Consider the following 14,080-nt stretch of genomic DNA (forward strand, 5'->3'; position numbering starts at 1 on the left):
CGCATTACTCCACTGCGAAAAAACTGTCAAGTTATTTAGTTTTATTTATTAGATTATATTGAGTTGCAACACGCATACAATAGGAAACTAAATTGGCAATTTGATTTTAATTTTGACCAATCGCACGACGGAAAAGTTCACGTCCGGAGCAGTGACAGCCGGCCAATGGGCAACCGATTGCCACGGGCGCATCGTCTTTCAAAAAAACGTTTTGGGCCGCTCGCGCAAATCGCCGGTGGATGCCAGTGGCGTGAAGGCGTTTCATGCGGAGCAGCGTATTGTGGCCAAAGCGTGCGTCTGCGGCAGACACCGTTTCTGGAGACTGCATCGAGGACGAGGCACGCAGGAAGCTCCGCAAACGGTGAGCGGGCGATTTGCCGCATTTGTTGGTGTGAGGACAGGCTTTGTTGTGCGTTACGTTGGCCATCTGGGTGACGCCTGACTCGGGGCTGTATGTAGGCTTGGAAAAACAACGTCTTGAACATCAATCCGCCAAAGCTTCGCTCTCTAGGAAAGCCCATTTCTCGTGTTCGGAGACGACCAGACGTTTTCGTATCTCATTGTGCGACCGCCAGCTGTCTGCCGTTCTCGGTAGTAAACAGTCGCCGGTAATTGCTTTCTGAAACCAGTAGCCCTTGCAACGCCGCTGCAGGGTATGGGGGCTAAATTCACTTTGGGCACACCGCAAACAAGCCACTGTTGCGTGCCTATAAGCCTTCGTAATTATATCGCGAGCGTAGTCGGATTTTGCTAGAGTCGTAGCGCACTTGCTGGTTTAGGGCGCTGTGAAGTTCTCATTGTTTAGCCTATACCGTAACTCTGCCCAGCGTGGGTGTAGTCGGTGTAGCGAGTGGGTGGGCCTTAATTTACAACCGCCTCTCGTTCTTGTCGGGCAGTGCCCGCCCTGCGCCCTTGACTTTTGTCTAACGTTTACGGAAATCTCTTATTGTCTAGCTTCCTCAGTCAGGAAATATGATCGACTGCAAATGTGTAAGATTTACATAATTTCGTCCCGAGGTGCTGGAGTCTCCGATGAAAGCAAGTCAAGTTGGTACAATGACTGTAAATTTTCATGCTGAGTCGTCGTAAAAACGCGGTAATTAAACATCTATTTCATCTACAGTCCGTCACGCTACGCTCTTTCTTAAAAAGAATAGAATCATCCCCTTAAAAAAACATGATCAAGTCAATTATTTGCTGCTAGCATTACCAGAAATAGAAAAAAAAAATTTCGCAATTGCTACCCTGACGCCCCATGTCAAGTCTCGTCAGACACAGTAGTTCACCATAGTGGTGAACTGCAGCGTTACACTTGACACAGAACTAAAGCGTAGTTACCTTAGGTTTTAGATAAGCAGAGTTCTCAATTTACTCCAAGCTTATTGTTCGTGGTCATTTCTGTGCGGTGCTTGCCACCACTGCACAGAAATGGCTAATTTAAGCAGCGTGAACATGCGTACGCCGGGACTGAAGGGGTGTTAAACCATTCTTGATCGAGTCGGGTGTTGATCACAAGTCCTGCCACAAGTAGTTTTAACGCATGCTAGACATTGTTTCTGCTGTACACAACCACGACTCGTGTTTCCATTGCATTCAGTGATGGGAGAGAGTAGTAGCAGTCCTGGCGACTGTGGTATGATTGCTAGTTTAGCCTACACTCCCTCGAATCGTAGACAACTAGACTCTTTAGAATCCTAGACGCTAGACAACTGCAGGTGAAAGTGTTGTCCTAATGGCTGTGTGTGTCTGTCCAAGATTTCTCGCGGCAGTCGCCTCCCGTTGGTTGCTGAGTATGTCGCCAACTGCCAGTAGAATAGACATCTTTCAAAAAAGAGATTTTGTCACCATTTCGCAGGAATGTGCGTGCAGATTCTGGCAGTTGAGTCTGCGATGGAAGATAGGATTTGCACTATAGTGCTAGGTGTAGCTTCAGGAGAGCAAGACACATTTTTTTGTGCTGCTTTTGTTAAACGTGTCATTATTTAGCATACTTCAGCGACATTCCCCAGGACACCAAAGCTGGAATGCGGACTGCTCCGCGAGTTGGGGGCTTACCGAGGCCTCCACATGCTGGGATGAGCGGCTAACTCGTATCTCACTATGAATGTCGATGGGAGTGCAAGAGTGGATCTGTGAGAGTGAACAGTCGACCATGAATGCAAATGTCCCTTGGCATGCTTCGGCCTTGGTGGCTCCATCCCATAGACTGTGTTGGTTCCAGCTTTGATCCTCCCCGCTACCCCTTGAGTGCCCTGGAGATCCAGCGCTCCATTATAATTTCAGGTGTTTCCTGAGCCCTCCGTTTGCTGGCATCATTTATATTTTCGCAGGATCAATGATCTCGTAAGACTAATACCGTAGTCGGGTGGCAATTTGAGTGACTCTTCAAGCGGGCGCACTTCGCAGTTAGTGTAATTCGCAGGCTGTCGGACAGAAAGGTTTAGTGACACTCGCTCCTTCCTTGCTTGTATTGGCTAAAAATGAATGGACATGCTAACGATGCTATAGTATTTCTATATTTCATCGCAAAAGTTCTTGCAAATGAGCATTTTCTTTTTTGCCTGATAAAAGAGTAACCGTTTACAAAACTCTAAATGCTGAGAATCGTATCGGGCCTTATGGCTCCATAGATCGCCATTGACATTGCCATCAATCTGCCAAAGTGACACTCAGTGAGGCCCGTGGGCTTGCTTGAAATGTCACTAAATTTGCCCGTCTAACTGGGGTACTAATTGCACTAGACCAAGTAGACTGGCTTGACCTAGGGCACTAGGGACAAGCCTGGTCGTTCCTGCCCGGTGGTACCTGGCCGGCTGCTGCCAGAATAGCCATGCATAAATTTTCACAGCTGCTGTGGGCATACACAATGCCTTTGCCATTGCACCTTGTTTGCACATTCAAAATAGCCATTGTCCTGCCGACATTACACAAACCAACTGCAGACAAAAGGCCAAGACCAAGAACGCTGAGCGAGGCGAACATGGAGGCATCTATCGAAGCAAGAGTGAAGTCTGTTTGCGTGCACCAGCTTATATCCCAGTTGGATGGGCAAACTTAATGACTGAGCAAGTGCCACTTTGGCGGTACAGTGCTAGATGGGAAAGGGAAGTGTACTTTTGAATTGATGGCACTTTCGATCAGTAAACCAGTCAGCTCATTGCATATTTAAGCAATATTTGCTAAATACCATTAGCATGACCAGTTATGACCAAAGACATGACTGCACTGCATACAACACCAGAGTGATAAACTGCATGTTTCGAAGCGCTAATAACGGTGAAGCACCTTAAAAACAAGACTGCTTTTGTCTGCAGGGGAAGATTGGTGGCTTACATAAGCGCAAACGCTTGTAACAGTTCAGATCGCAGAGAAAAAGTTTCACAATTTGTGCCGATCATGCATTGCGTATTTATTTATTTTCTAAGTTCTGCTTAGAAAATGAAATTCGGCGCAGTTAGAATTTTGTGCAACGAAGAGAGTTCGACAAATGCACTCGCATGCCAGTGCATTTTACAGCTACTGTTGCTAAACCTTTCCTTGTGACAGCCTGTGATTTGCACTAATCAAGGGCATTCATTCAAATTGACACTAAATTTGCCCTTCAATACATATAAAAAAATGTTGCTCTTTTATTTTTAAACTGTCGGGAGCATATTCAGCTTCAACACTGAAAAGCTTTATATCGTGACACACTCATGTGTGGGTAATGAGAGAGTAGGCAGTACGGACCAGAAGAAAAATCTGTGTCGAAACGTTGGCTCCTGCTTTCACCTTGTTCTCGTTTTGCTCGTCTTGAATTTCCATCTCCCGTTTCCTCCTGTTTTCCTTGCATTATTTTAGGAGTAGTGCTGTATGGCAAGATTTCGTCATATTGTCGGGGCGATATGCCTGAATTTCATGAAGATATGATTTTAGAACTACATTGAACTCAGCACAGCTAAACAGTGGCAAAGCGGAGGCATATGAAAAATAGGCGTAAGAACTACTAACTTAATTGTACTTGTACCTTCTCTTTGGCATTCTTTAGTTTGCACTGTGTTGGGTAAATGAAGATTGTTATTCACATTTTAAAGAAGTAAAGACTAAAAAGTGTACTGCCCATTCACAAAAAGAAACATGCTTGCACAGGGATTGCTGGTTTCGCACTGTTCAGAAACATCTGTTAGGAACTGGAAATTGTGAAACATCTCTTCTTCACTTTCGTAAACCTATTCTGTGAGCAGAAAAAGGAATGTGTTTATAAGGGAAAATGTAAAAATAGTGCAGTAAACGCAGCGTACCTGTCCTGTGCCTTTGTGTACTGTGCCTTTGCCTTTATTGTGCTGTTTATTTCTTTTTCATGAACAAACTATACTCGCGGACAACTTGCTGTGGCAATGAAGGAAAAGCTACGGAGGCAAAGCGTGCAAAAGCGAGAGCGCTTCTGAAAAAGAGTCCCACACTTCAATCCACGTTAGTTTAGGCTAGCGAAGAGAAAACAAACACCTCATTAGCAACAGTTAAATAAGGCGGAACACACCACTGAGTGTAAAGGTTTACTTATTTTGCTGCTTTTCCCTTCTCCGCCTGGGGGAACGTGAGACCGTCGCACGTCCAACCTGCGTTGATTCGGCGTCTGTTCTGAGCACGCAAAAGCACTGTCAAATGGTGCCGGTCTATTTGGGGTGGTAACACGTGAGCAGCCATGCATCTGTAGCTTTCCCTTCATAGCCACAGAAAGTTGTCTGCGAGTGTAGCCCAACAAGACGTTTTGCTGAGTGTATATTATTGTTGCGTAATCTGTAGCATAATTGCAATCAGTGCATTCCACTTCACACATCCAATTATTCTGGTTACTGAGTTCTCTAACTAGGCTTTCCTACGTTCAGTGGGGCTAGTGGTGTCCCTACGATGTTGCTGAAATTTTGTCCCTTGTGGAAGTGAGTGTCCTTTAATCACATTTAGTTGCGTGTTTGTAAACATTGGTTATAAGTCTCCCCACTTCCCGTCTTGCTGAAGTTCCAGGAATTGTGTATGTCCAATGCATATTATGAGCTATAGGAGGCAACTGCTTCCATGAAGCAGTCAATTAATTACTATAAAACTTAATGCAATGTGTATTCTCATGCAGTAATTGTTTATGTACTACATTGATCACAAGCTGTGGCGAAACTCAAACACCAATGCAGATGCACACTGAGTCATTGACACAGGAGTGTCCCGAGCACAAAGAAGTTGGATGCTTGTCGAGAAAATAAGTGATGACCAGTGCATGCACAAAGGAGTTTATTTCTTACAAGTGCAAAGCATATCAGCTTATCTAAGTACTGGAATATAGGTTGAACCCCCAAACTTCTGTTAAAAAAAAAGAGGGGAAAAAAATGTTAGTGTAAACTGGTACAAAATGACCGGTATATAAAACGGGGGTCGACAATTTGCCGTGGTTTCTTGAAAAAAACGCTTCACCCACATTCTGGTACTATTTACAGTAAGGCTTCTATAGACGAGCTTCATGTTTGTAAGCAAGAAATTGGACTTCGCTAGCGCACAGGCACGAGGGCCTAATAAACGCTTTTTGCAATTTCTTGTAGAGCCACTTCAATTCGTGGCCGCAGTGATGTGCTGCTTCGCTTATTTTTCTGTGTAACGATAAAAGGATCGCGACCAATCGACGCATGCGTGCCTGCCAGAACCAGCAGGCTCGCGGTGGGCAATGGTGCGCAACTATTTGTAAAACGTTGTGTCCTGAAGCATGTCTACATCCTCTGTCACTGTGGCCTATGCCGACACACTCAGCCAGAGCATCAGAAAAAAAAAGAAAAAAAGACTTGCTTTACAATGTGAGCACAAGATTAATATGCAACAAACACATGACAAAAATTAGCAGCATAAGTTGTACTCCAGGACTCTGGTGGTTAATCTTCGAGTTGTGGCCCTACAACTTAGTACATACTGCCTTCTGTTAACCTACGGCGCTACACAGCAGTGCAGTGTATTGTAACATGATGTGTAACATGATGCAGATGAAAAAGAGGTAGGAAAACAGAGTTCCTTCTTTTTTATCCTCGTTTGTTCGCTGTTGCATGTTCAAAAATATTCCTACCCAACTCGCCTGCCTTGTCACCTTGTAAAGGCCTTGTTGAGAATTTAAGCCATGCACTTGTCATCCCATCTCCAACAGCTGACCAAGGCCATGTCTGTCAACTCCTTCGTGGATGCACGTCAACTTCCGTAAACCGGTAATGGCGTCAAAGACTACTGCAAGTGCATCTACAATGGCTCCACCAAGCCGGAAGAGGCGTTCCAACGAGACAGCACAGCCAACTGCGCCAAAACGCCGCCGATCGGGCAACAACCCGCCATTGCCCGGAGCGCGGGTGAACGTGGCCGTGCGTGTTCGCCCACTCGACGACCGAGAAGCTGAGACGTCCAGCATCATTCGTGTGGTGGACGACAGGTGCCTCGTCTTTGACCCCAAGGCAGAGGCAGAGCCTTTCTACTTTCAGGGACAGCAGGTCTGTGCCCCTGGACTGGTCAAGCCCAACAAGGACCAGACGTTCATGTTCGACCAGGTGAGAGGACTCAGACGAGCTCGCTTTGAATACAAAAATGAATTTTTTAACCAAAAGATAACTTGTTTCTGGACTCCTTGGTTACATACTTGGTTGCCTGCGTCTCTTGTTTTTCGACATGACATGGAGACACAAAAAGACTTGCAAGTTTTTTTTTTTTTTTTTGAGGATGAAGAAATTCATTTGTGGTTCATCAACTGTACAATTCTGTGGGACATTGCATGTGCATGTCCGTTTGATATTTAAATTTTCTCTTTTTTTTGTAATGTAGGTGTACCCAAACTGCATGGAACCAAAAAAATTTTATTCCCGAAAAGCGTTCCCAGCAAACCAAAGAAGAAAAAAAAATTAAAGGTGGCATCGTGGGGGTGACCTGCTACTCTGTACTGCTACATTTATATACTTCATGACCAAATTTGTCTAAAGTTGCCTAATTGCTTTCTGCTCATCTTAATATGCTTAAAGTAAATAACTTCCATGCTTTCTTTATGCTGTCCACAAAAAACAAAAACAAATTCCAAACATGGCCCCAATGAGAAAGTGTTGCAGCTTTGATGCGCGTTTCCTATTTTGCCCGGAAACTTGAAAAGAGTGTCAAATATAGAACAATACCTTTGCAGCATTCGTGCAAAAGATTGTGTTCAGTTGTTACAAGTTAAACAAAAGTCTTTCCAAGAAAGCCGAGTCTGCTATCCAACACAGTCAAGAAACTACACATTTCCCCATAAATACACAAATGCATGCAGTCTAGATTTTAAAGAAAGATGTAAATACAAACAATAGAACCTCTTATTAACAAACTTTGATTGGCAACACTTGGGTGTCTTGCGAGGCATCTGTAAAGGCGAGAACCTTTTCAGAAGGAGCAGGCTTCGTCATCTGGGACACACAAGCCTTGAGAACAGACAGCACATTTTCAGCTTTAATTTCTATATTATCCATGGCACGCTGTGGCATGCAAACTCCTGTCGCCTTCTCCCCTCTCTGCTTTGCATGTCCTCATTCTGTGGAGGAGATGTCACTGCCCGAAAGCTAATGTGTCAATAGTGTCTTCAAGTGACTGACAGCAGAGCGGCCATGTTGCCTGTGGAACACTAATCGCCCTCATTAAAATTATTGGTTAGCATAAGCGCTGACTTTTGTTTGAATTTTCAGCTTGGCAGCATGTTTTACCAAGCATCATTTTAACTTGAGGTCCGCTGATGTGTTACTTAGAAATTGAATATGTTGCACTTGGGATACATGTCTGGTGCGCAGCAGGTGTAAATGCTTGGCGTTTAAAGTGGTTAATTTTAGACAAGAATCACTTGCCCGTTCATGTCGAGTGGGACATCCCTACATCTGACGGGCTATTTCGCCCCGCACTGGGTGCCCCAAATGTATGTAACGGATGAGCTTCGAGTAGCGGGAGGGGAGTGCTGTGGTCTAAAGGATTCTTGTCGATAGAGATGATAAAGCTGGTTTCGGGCCAAGAAGAGTGGAAGGTGAAAGTAACATAAGGTAAAGTAACAAGTGTCCCAGGTCGTGGTGGTTGGCAGAAGCATACATAACAATTTTTCATTCGCTCATCTCTTCAGTTTCAAGAATCGCTGCTTGCGCACTCCGTGATTGTAACATTGCCTTCCTTCTGCGGCAGGTCTTTGATGACACCAAGGACAATCAGTACGTGTACGAGCACACCACCAAGGACATGCTGACCACGCTCCTTGAAGGGTGCAACTGCTGCGGTAAGTGGTGACTGCCAAACCGACAACTGCAGAAATATTGTAGCCAAGGCCTGTCCAGGACAAGGCGTGCATGCGTGCATGCATCGGAAAGCCGCCTGGCTACCGCTACTTTGACTAGCATTGGACATTGTGACTCGTCTCGCATAGGAATGCAGCTCGGCGAAGTAAGCACGCGTGAACAGATTTACTTCCACTAACAGCTTAACTCTTTATAGTTAAGTTGTCGCCTACTGGCAAATAACCAGATAAATACTGTTAAAGCGGAAAGCAGCTTTCTTTCAACCATTTTTCTGGTTGGTCAGTCGTTGGACTTGCGATACAAAGGTGCCGAAGGCCAGGGCGTGTGCTCTAGCGCAACGAAGTTGAGGAGAGAGGCAGGAGGGTTGCGGAGAAGGGAGAGGTACTGTCGCACAAGAACTTTTGTTTGGGCTGTTCGCTTGCATCGACAATGATCGTCGATGGTCCCTGCACCATTTTTTTGTTGCTCACGGGGTTAGAGTTCTGATTACGCCATTTCTGGCAAAATGTCCTTGGTCAACAATGAATGGCAGGCAGCAGGCATCATTTGCTGGACTAGAGCAGGAACATGGGACAAGGAGGAAGCTTGGCACACTGCTCTCTCGAAAGTGCAGTCAAAAGCGAAAGGTTGTGGCAAGCATTTGCAGCTGCAGTGGTATCGAACAGGTGGCGTGGAGAAAAACGTAACGTACACCGGCTTCACGTCCTTCGAGAACTGTTACCGTGCGAGTTACATGCGATGCCGTACGTGGCTAGAGGTGAAGCTTGCTTCCGGTGTTCTGCCTGGCGTTTCCCACCTATTGCTGAAAAAGTTGCTGGGAAATGTTTCTGCTTTCATTGAATATTCTTACTCTCGGTGTGTTTTGCACATCTCAATGAAAAATGCAAATTTCGTTCATCTTTCTTGTGCATCGTCATTTAGGAAGGCATAACTGCAATTAATTGCATTCTTTAAATGATATGTGGAAATTAAAGGAAAGGAAAAAAAATCGATTTGCATCTGGTGGGAATCTAACCAGTGACCTCCGCGTGACATGTGTGATACTCTGCCGATATAACTACGAAGGGCGTCTGTCACCGTGTTCGCTTCCTTAGTCATTTGTGCATGTGTAATAGACTGTCCTGGAAGTGTTGTTGGTCGTTTAGTCATTAAGAATTTTCGTGCTTCCTCACCCCCCTGTCCCTTTGCGTGGCCTAAAGTGTTTCTGCGTTGTGAAGTGTAGTATTTGGTTTATGAGTTCTCCTAAACATAATGTTGCCGTGCGTCTTTCAAAAAGGATTTATCTCGGAGCATTGATTAACACCTTAACTGCTGAAGACAGGCTAACTTGTCATGAGAAAGGTAGCAGTACCTTCTAAATTTGACACATAAATAAATACTACTGTCATTTGCTAGTTTCTTCAACAAAAGCAGTAAAAGCACTGTTGGCATTCCTGGGTATTGTGCATATAAATATTTAAAAAAAAAGAATGCCCGTAATTTGGTCTTCGTAAATTTGCACTTCATCAATTTTATATCTCGGGGCATTTAAAAGGTTAAAAAAAATATTGAAACCCCTTAAAATTTTTCTTCTACAAAAAATGTTTAGAACACTTTTGCTGACGACTATGGACTAGTACAACTTACAATTCTCTCCTAGTAAAATTTTTTCTTCTCTCCTTTATTTACCAGTGATTTGTCGCAGGACAAGTTACTTACACATTGTAAAAAATCTGAGGGTGAAATAGCTAATCAGTAGTCCTTGTCCATTTGTGCGAGTCTTTTCTTCGTCACGTTTGCTTCTTAACAATCATCACCACATGGCTTTTATGTCGTTATCGCATGTCAAGCATTGTGGCGCTCGTGATTATTCCAGTGTTTGCATACGGTCCCACTGGTGCTGGCAAGACTCACACGATGCTGGGCTCTGAGGAGTGCCCGGGAGTGATCACCCTGACGGTCGGAGAGCTGTACCGGCAAGTGGAGAAGCTGAGGTCGGAAGGCCAGACATGCGACGTGGCAGTCGCCTACATGGAGATCTACAACGAGGTTGTGCGAGACCTGCTCTGCCCCAACGGGCCAACGCTGGTCGTACGGGACGACCCGGCCAAAGGCATCAAAATATCAAACCTCACCATACACAAGGTCAGCCCCCCCCTGGTTGGCACCAGGTTTTTTGCGAAAAAAAAAAAAAAAAAACGCCTGTAAATGATGCGAGGTTGTATGAAGGCGCACTGTTGTTGTTCAAATTTCTTTTCTATCTTTTCATTTTTGAATGAGAAGACTCCTTTTTAGACAGTGCCAGGCACATGGCAAATGTGAGTGGAACACTGCGTATTTCATTGCTCAATTTGGGAACATGCATCTCGAAGATTGCGCCAGCCTTATGCAACTGATATTTCTTGTGATTGCATCGGCTCCAATTCGTAAATTGCAGGGTGTTCCATAAAGCAGTTACATTTTGGGTATTTAGTCAAATGTTTTGCATAATATAGCAGTTTGACATGCATTTCAGTCTCTCGTGCAAGTAATTCAGGTCAACATTTAGAACTGTGGTGTCTGCCATGGCAATTTTGTTAGGATATTGTACAACCTCCGTGCATGTTATGCCTTTTCTGCATCCCATTATGTTGCCCAAGTATGCAACACGTATGAAAATACGGCCTTGAATTGCCATAGACAAAGCTTCTCATTCCATCAGGCTAGGTGTTTAACATACTCAACTAACCTTTCTGTCGCGTACCTACCAGCACACTTATACAAGGTATCGGCTTCCAGTCTGACATGGGAGATGAAGCTGTATGCTGTTATAATCGACTTAAATGCAGAATATAGCGACTTCTGGATAGCATCGGTGATGACGGTCATCATTTTCATGCAGTTTATGGCAGTGTGTCTAAAATAGAATGAACGTGTCGCAGCTCCATGCTCCTTTAGAGCGAATGCAGGTGTACCTCTTGGTCTTCTGAGAAGGTGCCACTGTCCTTGCTTGCCCATTGTTTAGCATGCTCTTTGGAGGAAGGTTAGCACGCATTGCATCGGAAACTTTTCGCAAGGGTGGGTCTTTGTGGGGGCAGAAATCTGCAACTGAAAAGCTAGAAAGCAATGGCAACACACGCTTGGGAGTTACGTCCACGCATCACTGAAGCGCAGTTGAGTGCTGCCAACGTCTGTTGGGATAACTTCGTCAGTGTGGTCGACAAGGTCGTCGTCGCGGAGTCATGCACCATTGAGGGCATCGCGTGTGGGGTGCAAGGCTGTGTTGGCAATGAATCGGGTGAAAGCAAGGAGTCTGCAAAATTGGTACCACTACCTGTAAGCGCGTCAACTGCAGTCGAGTGCGTGATGTTGCTGAAATTGCTTGTTGGCAGTTAAAGTTGTTGGTGACGAGCACTCACCTGCGTTGAGCAGTCTGGAAACCATGATTGCTTGGTGGGCTCTGAAGAAGCAAAGCAAGCTTATAGATTGCTCTGGAGATCGGTGTTCTTTTGCTGTTTCGTTGGCTTATTTTTGCCTGTCTGCTTATTACGATCGGCTTCACTGAATGCATTCTGTGTGACTGTGACATTTGTTAAAGGTTGGCTCGATTGTGCAGTCATTGTGCAGTACTGGTGGCAGTTAGTCACAGTCCTGTAATACAGTTATGCTCGTAGTTAACAGCATTAATAGGAATCAGTAAAATGGAATCTGTTATTCAAACATGCTTAGTTTGAACTTAGTTTATTCGAACAGACTCTGTGGTTCTGCCAAAATTGCGTGTATTTTCAATGTGGGAAAATGGCCAGTAATTCAAAAACGCAAGTGTCTGCAACGGTTAGTTGGGACGTACCTGCTGACCATGCTTTCGGCAGTGCACTAACTTGCGGGGTCGTGCTCCGGCTACCATCGCATAGTTGACGAAGGACACGATATCATATATTAGTGGTTGCCTAGTCACTGTGGCATACACGGCAATGATCGAGCAGACGCAGCTGCCCGATCTGCCCATGACGGCGTCAGGTGCGTTGCCATTCCTCTTTCGAGAGCCGACGCAGCGAAAAAACTTGCCGTACTGGCAAACGACCTGACATTAGCTCAGTGGAATTCATCTGATTTCACAAGTGCACGACTTCATACCCTCGACCCTACTTTACAACTCCGTATTCCGCCCGAGCTTCCACGACGCGACTGTACCCTTCTAGTTCGTCTATGGCTTGGAGTAGCATTTTCAAATGCGTACTCCTTTCTTATCGGAATGTCCAACAACCCACTTTGTGACTTCTGCGGGTGCAATGAAACAATCGCGCACCTTCTTTGTGAGTGCTCTCGTTTCAACCCGCAAAGAGCAGTCCTCTCAGCCACCCTAGACAAACTGGACAAGCGCCCACTGACAGAAAACAAGATCCTTGGACACTGGCCTACGCGAACATCAGCGCGATCGGCTATGAAGGCGCTGCTGCGGTATTTAAAAGACACTGGACTTTCTGACAGATTGTGACTTCACTGTGCGACTCAGGATTGTACGGTGCACTGCATCACAGTAGGAACGCCTTTGTGGGCTGCGTGACAGTGCCCACAGAAAGTTTGTGTGTACGTGCGTGTGTGTGTGGTTTTTTGTTTTCTTTTTTAATCCTTCTCCCTCTCACCTATCGCATCCCCTTTCCCCTCCCCCAGTACGGGGTAGCCAACCGGAGATAATCTCTGGTTAACCTCCCTGTCTTTCCTTTGCCTTTCTCTCTCTCTCTATCTCTCTCCGGCTACTTCTCCCATTGCCAGTATACTTTCTGATTCGCCCTCGTCTTAAAAGTGCTCACTGCAATGTTGTACATACAGGTGAAGGAGGCTGATGCGCTTTTTGAGATGCTCCTAAAAGGAAGCAAGAACCGGACAACGCACGCCACCGACGCCAATGCAGTGTCATCCCGATCGCACGCCATTTTCCAGGTAAGGGGCAAGACTCGTTTGGATGTCGACTGAGAGCATGCAAATATGTGAAACTTGCAATGTCGGTTCAGTGATTCTGTTTCATATCTAAGCACTTGCTTCAACAATATGAATACTCAATTTTTTTTTTACATCCCATCTTTGGGGATTATGTGGGGTTGCTCTCGCTACTGGAACCTGTCTGCCTTGGTAAAGGGTTGATGTACAGGTGGACACCAGCTGATTGAATGTTGTAGGCCAACTTGGACCTGTGGTGCATTCATCTTGCAGGCTGTCCCTTTCAAGGCATTTGCAAATAGCAACTTGTATAAGGAAATGAACATTTCTTTCCTCTACACATTATTTTGTTGATGTTCGTTTTGTTTTACCGTATTGAGAAGCACGAAAATGCTGTGTATGATTGGTTAGTCAAAGCTGTTTTAAAAATTTGTTTGTGTCCAATTGTATTATCTCTTTCACCACCTCCATACTTAAATGCAGCCTATAGATCCTTTCCTTCCCCCCTTGAAAAAGTTGTGCTTGTAATTTTTTACTCTTTCAAGAGTATAGAAAAAAGAATGCATATAGTTTAGCGAGGATGTGTAGTTAAGCATCTCAGCAATTTATTTGTGTGTGCATTTATGCACTTTTTGATGAGATGCCGAGAAAAAAGCCAAGCTTTCATTTTGAAATTTCTCGCCAAAATCCCACATTCAAGCAGTGCCAGTGCGACATGGCTCTTAAGGAGGGGTGTGCGAGTATTGAGTAAGATCTTTAATCGAATCAAGAAAGAAAAAAAGCCAAATGTTGAATCAAATATCAAAAAATTTGTTGCAAGAATTTAATGCTTACTAATTTTGGGCAAGAAAATATGGTGCTGCATATGCTCAGGTGTCTCCTAG

General features: G+C 44.9%; 1 protein-coding gene across 1 annotated transcript in view; it reads left to right on the forward strand.

The window, feature by feature from the left end:
- Positions 1-136: 136 nt before the first annotated feature.
- The window catches only part of LOC139050405 (kinesin-like protein KIF18A), a 48,710-nt gene continuing 34,766 nt past the window's right edge, over positions 137-14,080 (forward strand). The window contains exons 1-5 of the mRNA XM_070526712.1: positions 137-361; positions 6,161-6,551; positions 8,188-8,278; positions 10,153-10,421; positions 13,089-13,199. Coding sequence (XP_070382813.1) covers positions 6,195-6,551; positions 8,188-8,278; positions 10,153-10,421; positions 13,089-13,199 — 828 coding nt within the window. The 5' untranslated portion in view covers positions 137-361; positions 6,161-6,194. The remainder of the gene's footprint in view (positions 362-6,160; positions 6,552-8,187; positions 8,279-10,152; positions 10,422-13,088; positions 13,200-14,080) is intronic.

This window comes from Dermacentor albipictus, chromosome 10 (genome assembly GCF_038994185.2).
Source record: "Dermacentor albipictus isolate Rhodes 1998 colony chromosome 10, USDA_Dalb.pri_finalv2, whole genome shotgun sequence".
Lineage (NCBI taxonomy): Eukaryota > Metazoa > Arthropoda > Arachnida > Ixodida > Ixodidae > Dermacentor > Dermacentor albipictus.